The following is a 21,086-nucleotide window of genomic DNA, read 5'->3' as shown; positions in this document are numbered from 1 at the left end:
ACCTTTAAAAGATGCAAGCAAGATTCTTAAATATGTACAAGAAAACATAAAAGTCAATTGCTGACATGTGTCTGCTTTTGTTTTTGATTAACCTTTGTAAAAGGTTTTTTTTTTTTTTTTAAACCCTCCTAGCACCAGAGAAGGCACAACATTGATAACTGATAATCAAATCCCAGTACAAGCTCATCCTCTGCTTAAATGAAACAAAAATTTTAAAAAGTCAACAAGAGTGTTTTTAAAAAAAATATAAGAGAATGCAGCCTCTGCTTGGTCAGCGCTCTTTTTTTTTTTACTGTCCATATAGCCTACCTGCTCTGTGTGATGGCTGCTGACTTGGTGCTAAATGACTGACTACCACTGCTCCATTTCACAGATCTGAAAAATTGCCTTTATTTCCTAGTGAACTCTAACAACACACAGGCACTAAAACTGCCCATCATTGCTTGTATGGCTGGGTTTGGTGAGAAAGGCACAATTCACAAGGGGACTGTCAGGGGACTGATATAGCCTATTAAGTGGAGCAAAATTATGCATAAAATATTTATAACTCTGCATCAACCATCTGTTGCATAATTTTACCATTTTACAATGTATTTATACAACTGGCATAACTGTACGAGATCTCCCATAACGGGTGACTTGGAATGCGTGTGAGCTCTGAGAGTGATCAAAGCTATGTCAGTAACCAAGAAATTCTATTAAAAAAATAAATAAAAAATTAACCAGTTGGATTTTATTCTAGGCCTTGGCCAATAAGAACACAGGTCTGACACACCTCTGAATGGTGCGATTGGTATGGAATGTTCTGGCAGAAAAGCTCCTGAGCTCATGACTGGGTTATGTTGACAGGCCTGAAATTGATCGCTATCCATTACAAATCAAAGTCCTACCAACAGGTCATGGGGATCAGCTGACACTAACACTAGATCCTGCTACAAAGCTAAAGTAAAAGGCTCAGAGTTATCAATTTCCATCATAAAAGCTTCTATAAAGTTAAAAGGGGGGCAAGTGCTTCTGTGTAGGTGAAATCACTGCAAAGAGAATAAGTCTGTTTCATACATTTAAAATCAGACATTTCATGAATATGAGATCCTGGAAAGAAATTGTTCTGGGAAAGGTGCATTTTTTAAGCACAGTTAATCAGTGTCTACACTGGATACTATTTTTCTAGTTACCAACAAAAGAAATTATTTCTCTGTCAATAGTACATTTTGCGAAATCACTGAGCCAAGACACTGAATCAATTACTTTACCATGGAACAATCAATAGCAGTGGAAGGAAAGAATGAACCAAGAGAGTGAAGAGCAATATGAGAAGACTGAGCAATCCTGCCAGGTAGACTTCTGCAACATCAGTGACATTTCAATGAGAACACCTCATCTTCAGTGTTTTCTGTGTGCAACTGTTTTAGAAAACATGTCACACTAGAATAAAATCCTGCTTACTTCTTTGGCACCCATTCCAAAATAACTTCATAAATTACATAACTGCTATAAATCATTTGTCTGTCAGTAGAAAGCTGGCGAAACATTACTTTCATCTTCTAACCCCCCCCCCCCCAAAAAAAACCCCTGAAAAAGTAATGGAAGAGTGGAGTGGTTACAGAGCTTTGGAACACATATGGGAAAAGGAGACAAACACACTGCAACCACTCCACCCCGCTCCTTCCCTTCCGACAGCTTGTGAATTAATTAGCCAGTAAACAAAGCCTGAAGAGTAGGCGTGAGACTGGAGAGAGAAAGTTAGATAGAGTGAAGGAAGTACAGGGGTATAGAGGAGGGTAGAGTGAGGGAGAAAGACAATGACAGGGAGAGGGAAAGGGAAAAAGTTGAGTGAAAAAGACATGAAAAGGTAAGAGTGAGTAGGAGAGAGGGAAAAAAGAAAGAAAGTGAACAATAGGCTAAATAAGGGAGATAAAACCCACCCTGAGCCAACATGCTGAACTCCAGGAACAGAGCGATGTGGTAGAGCTCCATGGCCTCCTCAGTTCGACTCATGCTCCCTTTCCCTGCTACCAAAGCCTGTACTTCACCCAGGCTCCCTGCTGACGGGCTTCCGCAAAGCACCAGCGAGAGGTCCACGGTGTCGGTGTACATGCAGTGCAGGATGACGCAGGCGTACTTCCTGGGGATGATGGACTCATCGAGGACGATGCGCGTGGGTGCCTGCAGCATGTGTTCCGTCATCTCCTCCCCTGTGCGGATGCGCCGCTGCAGCAGGTTCCGGAAGAAGGGCGAGCGTGCTGATAGCACGGCCTTATGCGCCCTCAGCTCCTCCTCGGCCCCAGCACTGCCGCCGGCTGCAGGAGGCCCGCTGGCTCCAAATGGCTCCACAAGCTCTGAGTCAGAGGAGAAGCTCAACAGAGAGTCATAGTAGCACATGTGCTCACACAGGCTGCGCATGTCCGCCTCCAGGGAGTTGGGCGTCCCAAACTCCTCCCTCAGCCGCACCAGGACGTCCACATTCTGTAGGCGTGCATCGTCCAGCTCCCCAGTGTACAGGTAATAGAGCAGCGAGGAGAACATGGGTGAGTCCATGCCCACCGTGCCCACGTCCAGCAACACCTCTGCACCACAGCCTGGTGAAGAGGACAGCAGTGTCTTGAAAAATGGACAACGGGCAACCAGGATGGCACGGTGTGCCGGGAAGCAGGCATCCTGGAAGATCAGGTCCACGTCCGTGCAGTATTTGTGCTGGTAGAGGGCAGCAAGGTCCTGCTGCAGGGTTCGGGCCTCGGGCCGGGCCAGGCCGGCCTGCATGCTAAGTTCCTTCAGGGCAGCTGTGCCCTCATACTCCTCCACCAGGGCATTGACGTCACGCACATCCCAGCCAGAGAGGAGCTCGCGCATCTGCCGTGCATGGTCGGCTGAGCGGCTGGATTTCCGGCGCTTAATGAATCTCCTCTTGAGGGTGGCCAGGCTTGAGCTCTTTTTCTTTTTGTCATGTGGTTTTTCGGGCCCATGTTCCAGACTGTAGAGCTTAGACTCGGCACCATAACCCTGGGGTGTATAAGATGTCCCTGTATAATGTGTCAAGACAAAAAAAAATTGAAGAAATTGAATAACAATTTGTGAATGCAAATTGTCAAAGCATAATTCTGAATGCGTTTTTTTTCATCTCAACACTTCTAAGACTCTGTTCACACATATAGTCTGTATGTGTAAACATACAAATTTGTATTGTGCAACAGATATATTGGAGTCCACTGCACCACAGGCCACATGAGCAAAATCCATTTTTAGACAAATCCAGATTTGCCAACTAGAACCACATTTGGTTACAATCTTATCCCTCTAAAAAAAAAAAAAAAAAAAAAAAGTATTTATACTCTAACATTAACAAAGTTGTGAATTAAGAGAAGACAACTGCAAAAAAAATGTGTTACCATAAAACATGCATGTAAATGTATGTTGTGTCACCCAGGGGTTATCAACATATACAAGATGACAGATTTTTATTAAAACACTGTTACAAAGTTCATTGTGGGCCACAGTGTGGCACAACATAAAAATAATTTGAGTTTACTGGTTTGAGCCCTGATGATGCCGATAGCCAAAGGGAGCAAACTGATGCTGCTCTCTGGGTCTGTGGCACATTACTCTGCCCCGTTACTCACTGTGACAATAGCCAATCATGCGTGTTTTGATGAGGGCAGTTAGTGTTATCTGAGTACGTTGGACTGCCCAAGATGGATGGCACTTTGAAAAGGTACTTGGTGTTATGCCTCTCTGAGGAAGCACATGCCACACCCTCTATTCATTCATCGGATCTGTCTGTCAAATAAGGAACATTCAGTTCAAATGATATGTTCTTATAATTTATTTAATTGCCTCTTCAAAAAAGAAATTTAAATTTGGTACTTGAAAAAATATTTGATATAATTTTTGAAAAAAATATTTGATATAATTATGACAGTATTTAAGATTTATTATTCCTTAGAAAACCCCTGTTAGTTGTGGCAGTAATAAAGCAAAGACATATGAATAATATGAAGTAATATGATAATATGAAGATATTTTGTGAAAAGCACAAAACTTTAACCCTAACCATTAGCCCTAACAGCATGTTGGTTATGTAGCAATGGCTTTCTTAAAGCATCTTCTTTCAGGAGGCTAGAACACACTGAAACCACAAACCTTTAGATTAAAACAATTTAGCTGCTTTAGAAGGAAAACTATGAGATCATGTACTGTCCTTCCAAGAAAGACCATTTCATATATAAACTGATGTCTCCCAAACAACACTTACCTTTTGTACTTCTGTTTAGTGGTCCATTTTTCATCTGAGGCAAGATGACATGTGCAGCTACTAATTTACCATTTATTTTTCACATGCTGTTGTACATGCAATATTTTAAATGTTTTAATTTTCATGGCAACATATTCCCCCCCCATAACTTGCAGCAGTTATGCTTAATGGGACTGCAATAACTGAATCAAAGCACAGAATGTTCATTGTTTATTATCAATTTTTGATTGCACCATCACTGTGTTGTCCACAGTGAAGCTGAGAGGAAAATTAAGTGACCTGACTGACTTCAATGTTGCATAACAACATGGGAGAGAGGGACTTTGCTCTCTTGTGACCAAGTGCATCCTGGCCACAAATAAGACAATACACAGCTGGAAATCAAGTTGTACTGTGTCTCTCACCAGTACTGAGCAGTTCTTATGCAGGTCTGCAGGAACAATGTTGAGTAATCATTCCAGAATTCTGGAATTGAGCTGATTTTACTGAATTAAACAGTGAAAGGAATTAATTTGTCAAAGTTTGCTTATATCCCTGTTTGAATGTGGGATTCAAATTTAAATGTCTTAATGATTTACAAAAGTTATTTAAAAAAATACTCACCCATGGTGAGTAACTGAAATTCTAGTACTTACTGTTGGGTATTGTTTATTGCACTTATTGTTGTTTGTTATAGAGCTTGTGTTTCACACTTCTAGGCATCAGCACTGATCCCTGTATTTCAACAGCATTCTAGTTCAATGATATCTTGAACTCTAACCTACTGTACTGGCTAGGTTCATTCTTCGAGTAAATGACAAAGCACTTTTCTAAGATGCTTTGGATAACAGAATCTGCCAAATACTGTAAATGTAAAATGTAGTCAGTGAAAGTGAATATTCAAAGTGTGCAAAAGACACTAAAGGAAAAGTCATACCTATAAAAGTCTGCTGGGTGTGAGAATGTCCCCCGAAGCGAGGGGAACATGAGTGAGGATAGCTTGAGGCATTAACACCCATCCTCTTCCCCTTCCTCCTCCTCCTCCTCCTCCTCTTAGTGACGCGCACAGCTGGTGCCACCCTGCTAAATCATTCCGGTCCAGTGACAATGCCCTGCCTAACTCATAGCTTCACTTACTCAGGCCTATGGGACTGATGTGAAACTGGAGTTCCATAAGCCATTCCTGGAAGGGAAGAGAAAGAGAGATATAACATTTTCTACTTTAAAATCCCATTTCATTATAGAGAGACAGGTGGGTAGCTGTCTATTTAGTATGTCAATTAACCTCACACTATGATCTTCATAATGTGTTGATAACTTTCAATGGGGCATATCTAAAGGAAAGAAAGGATTCCTATGCACAGATGTCACCTAAGTCCAATCAGCATCCTCTGATAAACTATGTCATTAGCTCAGTTGCTAATGACAATAGCATGGAAAAACAAATATGGCTCATTAGAAATGTCAACATATGAAAATAAATATGTCCTGTACTGAATATACCAGTGACCACAATGAAAGACCATAAGCTTGGAAACTTCAGGATTCTTATGCAAGGTTTTATATTGGCTCTTTCACCGAAACAAGCCATGCTATTTATATTGTTCATTTACTATTGAATAAGCACTGAAAATAAGAAACACAATGTGAAAAATAATATATTAAATGTCCCTTTCTGTTCAGTTTTCCATGCCTTCTAAACATTGAAACTTTAATAATAAAAAAGGTTTCATAATTTGTTCACTTCATATTTTATTTATTTGATTAAGGTTTTGCTTACTTGGCTAGTTCTACATTGCTTTGGGGATATTTCTTCTTCACACTTTAAGAACTAGCTGTATTCCTCCACACAGCACTACATTGAAAATTAGGCCTACCACTAACAGCACAACACATTATACTGGTTTCCAGAAATACATTTTTTCCTTTGAACTTTACTGGCAATGGTAGGTCAAGTTCTTGCCAAAAGAGATGTTGCTTTGAGGGTTGGGTGTGTTTCACCCCCTATGTGTAAAGCTATTGCTCCATCCAGATATTTAGGCTATGCTTCATTTTACTATCCAATCTTGTGCTGCCATAAACGGCTCACAAGAGATTCTCGCAGCATGTCTGGGAGATATAATGGCTTAACTTTCCCCAATTGAGATATTCAGTGCAGAGGGAAAAAATAAGTAATTTTCCACCATGTAGAGTACATATAAGATATAAGAAATAAAGACACATCTTTAAATAAATGTGTGGTTTATGCCAGCTCACTGTGAAAGAAAGATATACCGTCCTTAAGGAATAATGTTCAAATTTCAGCTAACACCCCAACAAAAATGTATTCAGTGTGTCCTGATATTTAGGCATTGCCAGAGACCCCTTCCCTAATCACCAAACACTGAACTGCATTGTTTGTGAAATCCCCTCAAGGACTAAAACTCTCAGGTTACCGCTATTCTTTTGTCATCATGAACCCCCCTGCCAAGGTAGACAGCGAACACAAAAAACACAAAGATATTTGGGGTCCAATTTCATGCCCAGTCACAACAATGGAGGGCCATGCACATGTGTAGGCTCGTGTTTTGACTGATTTAGGTTTCCCTTTCATGCTGTGTGTGGAATGTTTTTAACATCAATGCTGTCATTTTAATAACTTGACTTTGATCTTGAATGTTGAATAAAAGAAAGAGAAGACTGCTGCATGTCAGTACTGTAGGAGCACAAATTCAGGGAATAACAGAACAAAGAAAGAAAGAACACCATAACAGCAAGAAAAGAACAGTGCTTCAAATCCATGCCTGGCTCCTGAAACAACCTCCTTCCAAGAGGGTCCATGGCTACGCTCACTGGTAAACTGGTGCCCAAAAGTGAGGATCTGTACACTGCATATAATAAGAATACCTAATCAGGTTAAAACAAACATGGAGAGGGCATGGCTAAGCAGCAACTCTTGAGCAACACTTCAAGATCCTAGCAGAAAGTGGAGCAGATATTATTGGTAAATATGTTATTTTCTTAAGCCAATCTGAACCCCAGCTATTAATTACAACTGCAGGGACAAAAATGTCACATATTTTGTAGCAGTAATGGTTGCCAATGTCAGTGTGGTACCTGCTAGGAAAATTAATCTATTCAACATAGAAAATTCCAGCAAATATAATTCAATTCAAAGATGGCACTGACAAAGAATATATAAATGACCGTGTTGATGCACAGAAAACTCCAATACAACCGTATTTCTTTTACCACTACACAATTTTACCATTAAAGTATGAAAGTATTGATCAGCAGCTGATCAGAACCAACCAGGATCTCTGTTGCAAGTACGTTATCAGAGACTGACTGATGGTCTCTTTCTTTCTTTACCATCTAGCTGACTGATATGAGCATCAGTTCTCAGTAACTTTTTATAGGAGACAATGAGAACTACAAGCTTTAAAAGGAGAACATGCCATCCATCTAGCATTTTATCTGTATCTGATGCACATCCAAACCAATCCTATGTAATATTGTGAACGTGTCCTGCATGGGAAATCATTTAAAGAGTTTTAAAAAGATTAATTTGGCTGGACACTTTCCTCTGCATCAGACCACAAACAGTGAGTATCAGAAGGCAACAGAGTAGTAGAGGATGTTAAGGATTTAGAATTCTGTTGTTTGATCTCAACTAGACCGGCTGTGTCATTCCGAGGCAGTAATGGTCCACTTCTATTTGTTAATCTATATTAGGATACTTACTGCATTTAATCTGTTTTGCAGATCTTTAGGCCATTTTTGGCTGAAAATAATTTATGGCCTACTACCTTCATTTGCCTGTACCCAAAACCATGACATTGTAAATAGGTCTATTATAAGCCTAATTAATGTGTGTTGGTTGCAACAGTAACTCTTACCAGTTTAATTTAAACTATCATGCAAATAATTGCTTAAATAATTAAATTAAAGCAGACATTTGGTCTACTTTTCAGTCTGAAAATAACTTTTTCCATTAATTGTTACTTTATACTCATTTTTGTGCCTTTGCCCTCCTTCTCCTGTCCCTATGAGATCAGATCAGTATCAGCTGATTCTATCTGCAGAAAACCATAAATTGGATAGGCCACATATACAATGTTATCAGCCCATCTCTACTCTACACCATTTGAATGCAATGAGTATTAAACTAAATCTACAGAGCAGGAGAAACAAAAATTTGACAAATGCAATCCCTGGGTCGGGAGCATTTTACTGTATAAGTGCCAATAAAACAAAGATCTGGATACTAATTTTAAGTCGCTTTGGATAAAAGCGTCAGCTAAATGCCATAAATCTAAATCTAAATACTAAGACTCAAATATCAAGGATGAACTGAGTCCATGACGGCTAGAGAAAATGTCTTTTTTGTTTATATAGCCAACTCAGTGTGTGGGGTAGGGGTGGGTTGCTAATTACAGTATCTGATAGAAGAAAACAACAACAACAACAACAACAACATCTCAAGCTGAATGGCAGGAGTGGAGAAGAGATATGAATGGTTCAGGGCATGTGCAGCGCATGTGCTGAAGCAAACATGGGAGTTATGCAAGTAATGGACGAACACGTTTTGATATAATCTGGATACCAATGGGTGCCTGTGTCAATCACACTAAATACACCTTGTTCTCACAACTTTTAATAATATTTTCGAAGGAAAACTTTATACTATACTTTGCTATACTTTTCTTATGTCCAAGTAGAGTAAGAATCCATGCTTGTTATACGTTTCAGTCTCCATACTCAGTAGTAGTAGTGGGGATTCAAACATTACCTTCCTTATTGTTGCACACAAGTCATCTCCCCCGAGAGAGAGAGAGAGAGAAGGAGTCTCATGATGAATAAGAAAAGCCCAAATTCCAGTACCACTTAAAAGCTTAGCATTAATGAAATGTTAGGAGTATTGCTAAGTGTTTCCACATATACTGTCTAACCTTGAGCTGTATATTGAGCTCAGAATCAGCTGGCCAAGGTGGAAAAAAAATGCCTGCCTCTCAAAACGGCATCTGCTATGGAAAGGCTGATAACCCCTCAAATGTGTCTGTCTTCATTTTTTCCCCAATTTCAATTAGGTTTTTTTGTGTGTGTGTGTTTGGCCACATCTTTGCAACCATATTTTCCAGTCAAATAGCAGCTCTGTTCACATCTTAGCAGACAGTTGTTTTACGTTGCTTTTTGAATGGGGACAATCTTTAATTATCTAGGCAGCTGCCTACTGAACAGATCGCAGGGAAGATCTCATACTCATGCATCAGTAAATTTCATAATCCGATGTCAGCACAGCCTTCACCTCATAAGGGTTTTCCCTGGACCCAATCCACAAAAGCCTTCCACCATCAAAACTGTTTTGTTTTTTACCCAATTTGTGCATTCACCAACATAGTGGACCACGTCATGCCAAGGAGCACCAGAGCAGAAACTCAAGATGCGTTGATCGGATACCACTTTTCTTGCACTTAGTGGTCTGGTAATGTCAGTTGAACAAAAAACAAAACAAAAAAGCCAAGCATAAAAGGAGCCACTTCTTGCACTGTTTCTATGCTCCTTTCGAAGTTAGGAAAAGGAGGGCAAGGGAGGAGGGGAAGGGGGGCCAGAGAAGTGTCAGCACCCTATGGCAGCTTCCTGTCAGCAGTGGCAGGCTGGCTTGTGTGAGACTAATGAGCATAGACTGTGCCAAGCCACACCAGGCCAGCTGTAGGTCGTCTGATCCACCATGTCCTACTCTCCCCTTGAGTGTAGCACAAGAGAGCTGGAGAAAACTGAACCAGAACCTTTCATATGTATAGGCCTGTGTCACAGGGTGTTTTCGGCACAAGACTTCATTCAGTTGGTGTCCAGCCAAGACAAAAATCACTAACAGAGCAAGCCAAGGGATCAAGTATCATCATATTAAAAGTTAGGTGCTGTTTTCATGCTTCTAAAACTGCATGTATCAAATAGAATCCCAAAATAGAAAAGGCGAACTAGCACATGACCTCATTCAAAACAGATTTACTGTCACAGTAGTAACTGGAGTAAAAAATAAAAAAAAATAAATTTAAACTCTGACTTAAGCCCATGACTGATGATGAACACAGAAGTTGTGTTGAACCATGTCATGTTAATCCCTGTTCCTTCCACTGATGAAGAGGGCTGACATTTCATCAGCAGACACACAACTTCCTCAGACAGGCACACCCTTTACACAGTCCCTCCACAAAATATGAGATTCAGCAAATACAGTTCCATAAACTGTCTGATTATGTCTAAAAGGTCAGACGAGAATGGGAGGCTTTCTCGGGAAGTTTGCATGTTTTAAAAATAAATCTGTAGATTACATAGAAAACAATTATAGTTCGCTGCAGAGCAATCAACAAAAAGGAAGTATCAGGTCACTGTGTTGTTTTAAAGCCCTCCCTGAGGTGATTTTTAAAATAATTTTTGATGAAATACATCACAGGCATAAAATACTAAGCACTATGACATAAATCTCCTCGACATAACCACATTAATAAACAGAAGGACAAGGTATTCGATAACAGTGTAGAAATTATAATGTGCCTAATTAATATGGACTTATCCTACTGTACGTTTAATAAGCATGCAAAAGAGAGAATTGACAAACACAAGTTTAAGGTTGCCCAATTCAATATTCTTTGCTTTTGTTCACAACTTTATAATCCACAAATAATGCGATGTCACTGACAGTTGAGTGTTGCTGTCTAACTGGTAGTGACTGATGGAAATATTTAGCAAAATAAACATCTATGGTCCATAACAAATAAATGGCAAGAAACTAGGAATAACCAGTTGCTTTCCGAGGAGGGACTTGATGAGACAAGGCATGATCCAAGTTATATCATCTTTGGCTTGGAGATAAAAGATCGTGCCTGAGGCAATTAGGTGAAAGTTGGTTTCCGTCCCCCACAGGATTTACCGGTACCATCAAAATCCAAGGCTCCTGTTCATATATTCATCTTTGTGCTAGAAAATACTGAACCAGCACTACAAGGCAAATATATATAAATGCTATTGCATTATAACTTCACGTCAAAATATTAGGCCTATTCATTAGACGTCACATAAAAGCATCAAGTAAACTATCCATCATACATTTTCAGCAACATATGTATAATACACAATTTACAAACGTATTTCTGGATTAATTTATATATCTAAAAAAATTCTACAAATATTTATGCAAAACAATATCTAATTTTAAATAAATGCTCAAAATCCAAAGTTTATTTTCAAAATGTACTTGAATGTTAAATTCATTTTCAAATTTCTGAATCAACAATTATAAATGGCTGGATAGATTTGGATTTCACTACATTTGCATATGGATTTCTGAGACGGTCCCACCAGGCTCAATTCACAAAGGTATTGGTTTGTTGGTTGTTTGCTTGTTCATTTGTTAACCACTTAAATCCCACCTACTATGTTATGATTGGATAGCATAAGCAGTTCTCTAACTGGACATTCAAGATGACTTAGGCATCAACATTAATAGGTTTCAACTGCCGCCTAGGGTTAGGCGAAAGGTCTCTTCTAGGATCCATTTGTCCATAGCTACCAAATTGCTAGTTAATTAGCTGTTGTGAGTAAATTTCTAAAAGTGGACCTCATTTTCAGCTTTAGGGTCATATTTAATTTATCTAGGTCAAATGGTACCTTATTAAGAAGATCGATCGTTCTGAAAATTTTGATATGAAACAAATGGGTTTCATGGTATTAGTAAGTCACCTTTACATCCACACAAAGTAGGGGCTCTGGTACCAGTTCTCTCAAGTGAGAGTGGGTCTCTTCTACCAAGGTCCAACAGGGGGCCCTGGTCAGCAGCGAGACATGTCCCAGACTGCGCACCAATCAGTTTGAGTTCATCTTGGTGGACAAGAGGATTGCCTCAATGAGACAGAGTCTCACAGAGGACTTCGACAGTTCGTGCATGTATGTACCTAATAGCAGTTCAGAGTATTCAGTTTTCTTATTGAAGAATATGGGGCAGACACCTGTGAGAATGGGAGGCCCATGGGAAAATGTTAATAGACTTAATAGGCAGCTACTGAGATGAAAGTTCATTCTTGGGGGCAAGAGGAGAGACCATGAAGAAAGATTTTTTGGTGGCTCTAAAGAAGTTCTGGCAAACTGTTCAATGCCTCAGGAGGGAAGACACAATGGTAGGGAAGCGCTTATCCCTACTGGATATTGTTGGGGATATTGTAGATCAGTGATACACTATGAGGAGCTCCTCAACTCGAAGGGTATCCTCTTATATTAGGAGGTAGTACCTGAAACCAAGAATTAGTAAAATTACATTTCTGAGGATGAAGTCACCATAGTAGTTGTGTAGTGCCAGAGCAACATGAATAAATTAATTTCGACCAGAGATGCTGAAGGCACTAGACAGCATTGGGGCTGTGCGGTTAACATGTCTCTTCAGTGTTGCATGGTAAACTGGAACAGTGTTTTTGGACTGGAAAGCTGCACTACAGCTCTTCGTGGCCAAATCCGAAGCAGATGGGATGAAAATCAGCACTTTCAAGTTCAGGGTACACTCTCAGAATATAATCAAACATATCAACAAAAAAACAAATTTTTTTTTAAGAAGTTGATGTTTCTTTGGATTTTGTTCAGGAGTAATGGGAAAAGACAGCAATAATTATACACAGTAAGGATGCCCATATTAAATAAGACTATTCCGATTCATTATGTTCCCTTAAAAAAAAAAAAAGTTTCTTAATATGGATCTGACATCAACAATATCAAAATGCTGATTTGTTTGGCTGCATTTTCTGCCATTCAGAAGAGATGCCATAAGTATGTTTAGGTCCACATCCAATCATCAGGTCATTGGGTTGTGGCACCGTGAAGCCATAAATGGGAGGCAGTGTTAAAGCAAAAGCAAAATACATAAAAATCCACCAAATGATATATACAAATGAATATTTGCCAAAACACATTATTCAAACAGATTATTCTATATAATCTTGTCACAGTCATTTTTGTGCTTCATCAGCAGCAACAGAATAAATGAGCAATGGTAATGAAGTTCTCATCAATAGTACACTAAATTACCCATTGGAATTTAGAATTTATACTGTTTTTAGGCAAAAAACTATTTGAACCAAGCTTCTTTTGCTTTCTAACTTTAATCCAATAATATGCAAAGTACAAGAACTGTTTTGCATACTGATGGCCATGGTCAACATTTGGTGTGGTTTTGGTCTTATAAGCCATACACAGGTTAAATGCTGACATTATACTCCGCAAGACCTTAAGAACACTGCAAGGTTCCCTTAATTCCAAGTGCTGTAGTTGCTTAATTGACATGAAACCTATTAACAATTTTTCATATTTTACTGCATCCTTAATGACATGTGCCCAACACCAGTACAATGAAACCATGACTGAAGTTCAACAATCTGCCATAAGCATGTGAAAAGCATGTGGGCAAACACCACAAATCACCACATACACCATACCAGCACAGAAATGAACTGTGTAACCTATCTAATAGGGTCCTTTATATTTCACATAAGATGATGTTCCCAAGAATAATGAAGAACTATGCCACAAGGTAGATGAAAACATGAATATAATCTGTAGTGATTTATAATAATCCTGAGTTAAACAATAGATTTACCAGATAGAGAAGGGCACATGAAGGACTAGCAGCAACGGTTGGGATTATCTGCCTGAATGTTTCTTCAAGGAATAACAGATTCATTGTCATCAATACACATTCCTGGAAGGTCCAGTATTATGATTCAATATGTTTCAGTGTCAAACTATGCAAGTCAGTAAAAGAAGGCAGCTATAATGACAGATATGGAAATACAATCTAGGGCATTTTGTATGAAATATTTAAAAATAATTAATCAAAAATATAAAAGAGGTCATAATGAAGACAATGGTGTGGAAGAGGCACATCTATTTTAAATGATATACATGAATGAGGCTCCTGAGACAATAATTCAGCAGGAATGAGCAGATTTACTCCAGTTCATCTGATAGCCTGGTAAATTGCCATATTCAAGCAAAAAAAATTTAAACAGGGGAAAAAAAAAAACTCATGATCATTAAGCAGCCTTCATAATTTCTAAGCAACAAGGTTGCAAAACATCATGTACTTTAATTTTTCTTTAAATTCATGTTTTTCTCCAGATGGAGAGTTTGCACCAAGATTGCCAGAAAATTCAAGCATTTTCCAGGACTTAAAAGTTCATCTGCTAGCAACTAAACAGTCATACCCATTCACAGTAGCTTAAAAAGCATCTGCATTACTATTGTACTAAATTACTTTGTCAAAAAGTAAAAAATTCATAAATGAGCTGTATTTTTAAATATCTGGCTGGTTGGAGTGACCTCAGGAAATGGTTGCGCTCAAAGCATCTATGACTGTGAAATCAAGCAAAAATGCAATATTCATTACAACCAAAAGCAGCACCCTGACTGTAAGACTATTCGGCTGTTTTCTCCAATTTACTCTGATTACTTCTTGCAACGTCTTTATCAGACTGCAATACCCTAAATTCTAGAGTATCTTGTGATTATTCACCAGAGGCCTCTACAGTTCTAGCCATATAAGGTATGCACCGACATAATACACTGAACTTGAATGTGTTGAACTTGAGCAATAAATAAATGTAATACCGTCTGACAATCAGTTCTACCGTCACCATACTTAATTAACACAGTTTGGGCTATATTACATTAATAAAGTAAACAAAATTATACTCAATTTAGAGCAATCTATATTATTTTTGCCATATGAATTATTAATAAAAAGAATCACCATTTCATTATGGTGGTCTTGGGAACATGTCAATAAATATGCAGTAAAATATGACAAAATACTGGGATTTAAGACAATTCGGCACTTTGAATTTAGGGAACTTTTGTCACTCGGCCTTCTCACTAGGCCTTCTCCAAAGTCATGAACAGACTGTGTCAGCAGGCTACATATTTAAAATATACCCTAGGTGCATCGTTGCCCAGAGTTTGATGCCTGTAATGAACTTTGAGTTCAAATGTTATTCTACACTGGGCAGTATGACGTGAAATGTCAGAATTAGCCCTATTCTAGAAAGCCCAAAAGAATTAGGCTAACACAAGATAGACAAGGCTGATAATACATTTGACATCTGTGTTCACAGCCCACGCATAAAAGTTTGGCTCCAAGGACAAGGCAATGATAATAGCAGCTCTTTTCTTAAATTGATGGGAATTAAGAAGCTCTGACAAGACTGAATACCTAAAACATGGCTTTCACAATCTTTCCAAGAAGCATATCTTAAGTTATAAAAGACAATTGAAAAGCATTGAAAATAAAACTTCACATACTGGCTGAACAAAGTTAGCACTGCATGCAACACAGTGTAATCCTTGAATCTAAACAACTCAGACAGTGACACGGCTCTACCTTAAATGGGTTGGCAAGCACTCACTTTCTGTCAACACAGAACAGGTCTGTCAATTAAAACTTCAAACATTTTCAGACAGGTATTTACTAAGACCTACAGAGACTGTGACCTAAAATTAATATAAAGCTTTTGGAATAGTAATAGTCCTCATTTGATTTGTAACTTTGAGTAAACATAAGCATAATGACTGACTGCTAAGCTAGGCAGAATCTTAACTACAACAATAAAAGTACTCAAAAAGAGATATCAATGATGCATCCTCCCCCTGACAATCTAATTGTGTATGACAGTATGTCACTACAATAGAGCCCAGTGCCACTGCAGATACTTTCCTTAACCTCATCAAAAAAATTATAAATTATTTTTCTACCCAAGTAATGTAACACAGGCCTTGTGTATTGGCACATATTTACATAAACTGTGTCTGTGTGTGTGTGTGTGTGTGTGTGTGTGTGTGTGTGAGAGTATATATCTCAAGAGCAGGATCTGAACACATTATGCAAAAGGTTCTGGCCAAGTAGCTGTAAGTCACATACCCAATGGGTCTGCCAATTTTCAAATCCATACTCTCAAGAAAAATGCAGTGCTTGATTTTTAGGCTATGCACAAGGTAAGAGTTGATCAAACTACAACCCTTTTGGAGCCATGTTTACCAGCCATGTTTAAAACAGCTGACCTGAAATCACCAGTACATTTTACTCTGACTTTTACCATCTAACTTTAGCCATGCTTCAGAATAATGGAAATTCTTTGGAGCACCAAACAAACTTAAGAACAATAAGCCACTAAATCGAACACAAGAACTTTTAGGAACACAAATACGGAAAAATAAATTAATGAACGAATAAATTAAAATATAAAGAGTGTACACTCAATCAAACCAGAGAGAAAAAAGTCAATCAATGCTGTATAGTTTTAAAATAAATCAATATGGTACTTCTATTAAAAAAATGAGAACGATTTCTATAACTGCAATAAGTGCAATTAAAGTGTGCTGAGCATGCAAATCCCTTCATTATCTTTCTGTTAGGTCCAGAATAATTTTTTACAAAGATGTAAAAAATGAAGTTGGACATACCAAAAAAAGAAGTTGGTAACTTAGGGGTGGAAATAAGCAAACGTTTCAACGCGCAAAGTAAAACATTGTAAATTAGGCAATGTAGGAAATAAACATGAAAACAGGCCACATTTTATTTTCCCCATCAAATTTGTCATCTTCTCCCTCCACCCTGCCCCTCTTTCCTTCTCTCTCTGGTGACTGAAAGCAGGTAGAGGTCAGGCAAATGTATTTTTGGAAATGGAAGAACCTTCAAAGACCGAGGACAGAGAAAACAATACACTGACATCTGCATTATGTAGATCTTCTATCAAGTGGACCCTATACGACTTTCAAAATCTGACAATCACTATACTGCTCATACTACATGCCACTAACCATCTGACACACGTTGTTTTGTTGACAAAGAGGTGTGCACATTACAGGAGCAGTTGCAAACTAGGCTCATGCACTGCATGATCTTTCAACTGATGAGATCTGAGATAATGAACACCTGACCACAAATACCTCTTTCATGAAAATACACAAAACTGTATAATCACATAGTATACATAACAAATCATTATAAAGCCTGAATAACTGGTTGTTTGGGCACTAGTTTGAACAGAAACAAGAAAAAAGATAATCTTTTCTGCTAAGCTTAGCCCAATTATGCACATCATTCACAGATCATTTAGTCTTGCAAAATGAAACCCGATGAACCTTATAGGGCTGAGGCTAAAAAAAAAAAAAAAAAAAGAGGTTGTAATGCCCTTAAAAGGCTGTAATACCCCAAGTTCTTCCTCCCTCTATCCTTCACAAATGTTTTCCCAAAGGGCATTTACAAGATTCTTGGTTTTAAAGCTTTAATTTCCAACTGTTAATTACAGCTCTTTGTAATTTAAACAGAAGTGTAAATAATTTATAATCAGAATTATTGTATGCAGAATTAGCAGTGGCACAAGTCTCGGAGTTTATTGTTGCATTCTCATTAGCTGTTGCTCATTGCTGCTCCTATTTGCTTATTTGCTATTTGCACAGAGAATTTCAAAATGTTTGAAAGTCTTTGGTTCTGCGAAAGGTCAAAACATGGCAAAATAATTTCTATGAATTTTTGACACTACACGAGTATCATCACATATGACCAGCAAATTGTCGCCAAGCTGGAAAGTTGCTGCCAAGCCCAAATAAAAATGATCAGTAATCAAAATTGGGGCTAAAATTGTGTAGTGTGAAAGATTCATTGACATGATTTTGCCATGCCATATATATATATATATATATATATATATATATATATATATATATATATATATATAAACACACACACATACACAAAAATAAAATAAAAAACACACCCACTATGAATAATCACTTATTATTATACATACAAGGATACAACTATAGCCTAGCAAAGGAAAAGGTATGTAGGCTAGCAAACAACTAGTGATGCATTTCTTTTTGGTCAGGGTTTAATAAAAAGAACTGAGAAAATAAACCAAAGTCATAGCTAGAATAACAAAACAGTGGGAAAACCAAATAATTCAGAATAGAATTTAGGTTTGACTGATCCTAATTAAAGTTATTAAAACACACACAAAAAACGTATTTTATTGATATATACAACATGCTATAGGCTATTAGTTCTGTGTCTTTTAACTTTAAATTAATCTTTGCTGACACAGTGGCAGTACGGAAATTAATGACTCAGTGATGTGTTGCTCTGCTTATAAGCACTTCCACAAAAGGGAAAACATCACATATAAATTTCAATTTCCACACGAATATTCAGTGTTAAGACGTTATTACAAATCTGACAGAAACTGTCATTTCTATGACTCAATAGCTCAACATAACACAATGGGTCTTCTAAGCGGCAACGTTTTCAAATGTATGTTTTCATAATTATTTTAAATAAATGCAGCTTCAGTTTTTATTGGTAGCCATGTCTCAATGTTGCAGATACAACCCATACAAAATTAGTGAAGAGACAAATAAAATAGTTATACTTGAAATAAGTGAAAGTAATTATCTTATAAACATTAAATACTGACATAGTTTAGCTACACTAAGCTGCAAACATGATTACTACAATAAACACTACATTCGTTTCCATGTTGTTCCTTATGAACTGTTATGCATTCTGTTTATATGCTTTAAGGCATGATGGAAGCTTGCTGACCTTCACTAGTCTACTATACACCAGACATCCCTTTTTTGGGGTGGGGGGGGAGGCACACGCAGGTTACAAATATCCAAGGCTGCCTTCAGGAAGATCAGTTCAGCACAGCCAATGTCTCAATTAATGTTTCATGCATAAATGTAACAGATCATCCTATGAATCTACTGCATTTATTTCTGACACTGTCACCATCTTTATATCAAAACCTTGCACATACACCAATATCCCTAACCATGACACAAAGCAAGGTCAAAGTGAGGAACTCCTGTATTTGTAATGTAGCTACGAAAATGTTTTGTATTGTCTCAGAAAGTCATTATCAGGACTTGAAGAGATACAGGACTAACATTATATGCTTCACAATCTCTCAACAGAGCTCTAGGGAAAATTTAACTATAATCTTTTAAATTTCGAAATGTTCACTGACATAAAATATGGCCATCTACATCACTACAAAAAGGCAACTGAGCCGTCAAAACTATGGTTCATTAGCACAACCTCAAAACACGCTTCTGAAGCCAGTAGAAACACCGAGGAGTCAAAGGGCTCCATCAGGAAAACAGAGCACTACTGTGATGGCAAATGAACGCTACGCGTTTGAGGGGGGCAGGACCAGGAGCTCAAAGCACTGTAGTCAGCCAATTTGAATGCCACTAGAATTTTTTTTTAATTACTTTCCAGAACTAAATCAGATCTTAGCATTCGTTTTCCTCCACTGTATTTGTTTAAACATTTATTTTTTTTTCAGCCAATTAACAAATCATATCAGTAACAATCAAGTGAAAGGTTTTTGTTTCTATTATCTTTGAGACCCATCACATCAACATTAGTCACTCACCACATTAAATCATTGCTTAAGACATGTTTATGTTGACATAGCTAGCTAACCGTGAACTAAGGTTAGGTGTGGTTTTAGCGTCCAGTTGGTAAATAAATAACCTAGCTAGCTAGTTAGCTATTGCTAGATCTTTTGGGCGAAAAGTTACAAGGAAAAGACTTCCTGAATTTTCTGCTTGGCAAATCCTATTTGAACTGAGTTTTTTGTCTAAACTTTAAATTTTAGTAATTAGCTGGCCTTTATTTGTATTTCTATTAATAATAATAACAACAATAATACATAGGCTGCTAACCTAAGAAGATGCTACGCAGCCAAGTTAGCGTAGCTACTGGTAAAATACCTTACTAAAGTCACGTTTCTATATAGCTATCTCGCTCACTAGTTTAGCTAACATGAACACATACTGAGTAATGTAGCTAGATAGCTAGCAGCAGAAAAATTATGGTTCGACAATTTTAATCATTGGCTTGTTGCAAGCTTTCCAACACAATTTCGAAAATATAAGTAGCTATCGACAGCTAGTTGCTTGTTAGGTCACTGTCAACCAGATAGCTAGCTGCTAGTTAGAATACTGGAAAGACCATTCTGGAAAGAGCACGCAAAATTTACAACCACAACAAACTTATCAATTTACCTCAGTCAAGTTTGTAGTTACCTCAGTTTTGAACACTTGCCGTTTAGATGAATATGCGTTCAGGTTGAGGCTTCCTTGATATCCACTTAGCCGACCAAGTTCTGTCACACTTTGCTAAGGGACAGCTAGCTACCTAGCAACAGCTAACTACTTCAGCATAACTCATCGCCCTATTAATACGTACGTGTCCATGTTACCAGCTAAAGCTAGCTTAGCTTGCTACTTTTTACAATAGCTAACATCCAATTCACCGTCATCTCCGTTGCTAGCAGTTAGCCAGGTGGATATCGAGGATCGTTTTTTTAACTCTATCTACCTAGATAAGTAAATAGCGTGCTTACTTGCAAAGGTTTTACCGAAATCTTAACTTTAAATCCACAGTCCTGTCAGCTGCGTAACGTCATCACTTTCTGATTATGTCTCAACTCCCCCGTTTTGGTTTTAACTACGCGAAAAAACGCAAGCTGGCCAACTCCACTGCTAGCTAGCTACATCGCCAGCCTCCGCTACTCTGCTTGTACTAGGCACCTTTCCGACTGAACCGAGTCGTCGCTGTTACTGGAACCCAGTTAAAAGGCCCAACCTCTTTTTCTTGATATTCCTATTGAATTAACCAACGATTAAGCTTCTGTTTAATTGTATCTGATACAAAACCTAAATCTACTTTTAATCATTATTGTTTAGTTATTATTTAGCGACTACAGTAGCTAGTCTTTTCTGAGACTAGTTACTTTAAGGAATTTTATTACACAGTAGAGATGAAAGA

General features: G+C 38.0%; 1 protein-coding gene across 3 annotated transcripts in view; it reads right to left on the bottom strand.

Moving 5' to 3' along the window:
- btbd7 (BTB (POZ) domain containing 7) overlaps positions 1-20,840 on the bottom strand; it is a 32,747-nt gene extending 11,907 nt beyond the window's left edge. The window contains exons 1-3 of one of the 3 annotated variants that reach the window (XM_026998941.2): positions 20,321-20,840; positions 5,166-5,411; positions 1,926-3,020 (exon numbers count right to left, since the gene is read on the bottom strand). In XM_026998941.2, the coding sequence (XP_026854742.2) occupies positions 1,926-3,020; positions 5,166-5,247 (1,177 nt within the window). In that variant the 5' untranslated portion in view covers positions 5,248-5,411; positions 20,321-20,840. The remainder of the gene's footprint in view (positions 1-1,925; positions 3,021-5,165; positions 5,412-20,320) is intronic. The other 2 variants (XM_035524009.1, XM_035524010.1) reach the window with 2 other exon arrangements.
- Between the last annotated feature and the right edge of the window lie 246 nt (positions 20,841-21,086).

Source organism: Electrophorus electricus, chromosome 3 (genome assembly GCF_013358815.1).
Source record: "Electrophorus electricus isolate fEleEle1 chromosome 3, fEleEle1.pri, whole genome shotgun sequence".
NCBI lineage: Eukaryota > Metazoa > Chordata > Actinopteri > Gymnotiformes > Gymnotidae > Electrophorus > Electrophorus electricus.
Note: the sequence above shows the minus strand (reverse complement) of the source record. Positions and strands in the feature narration are given on the sequence as shown.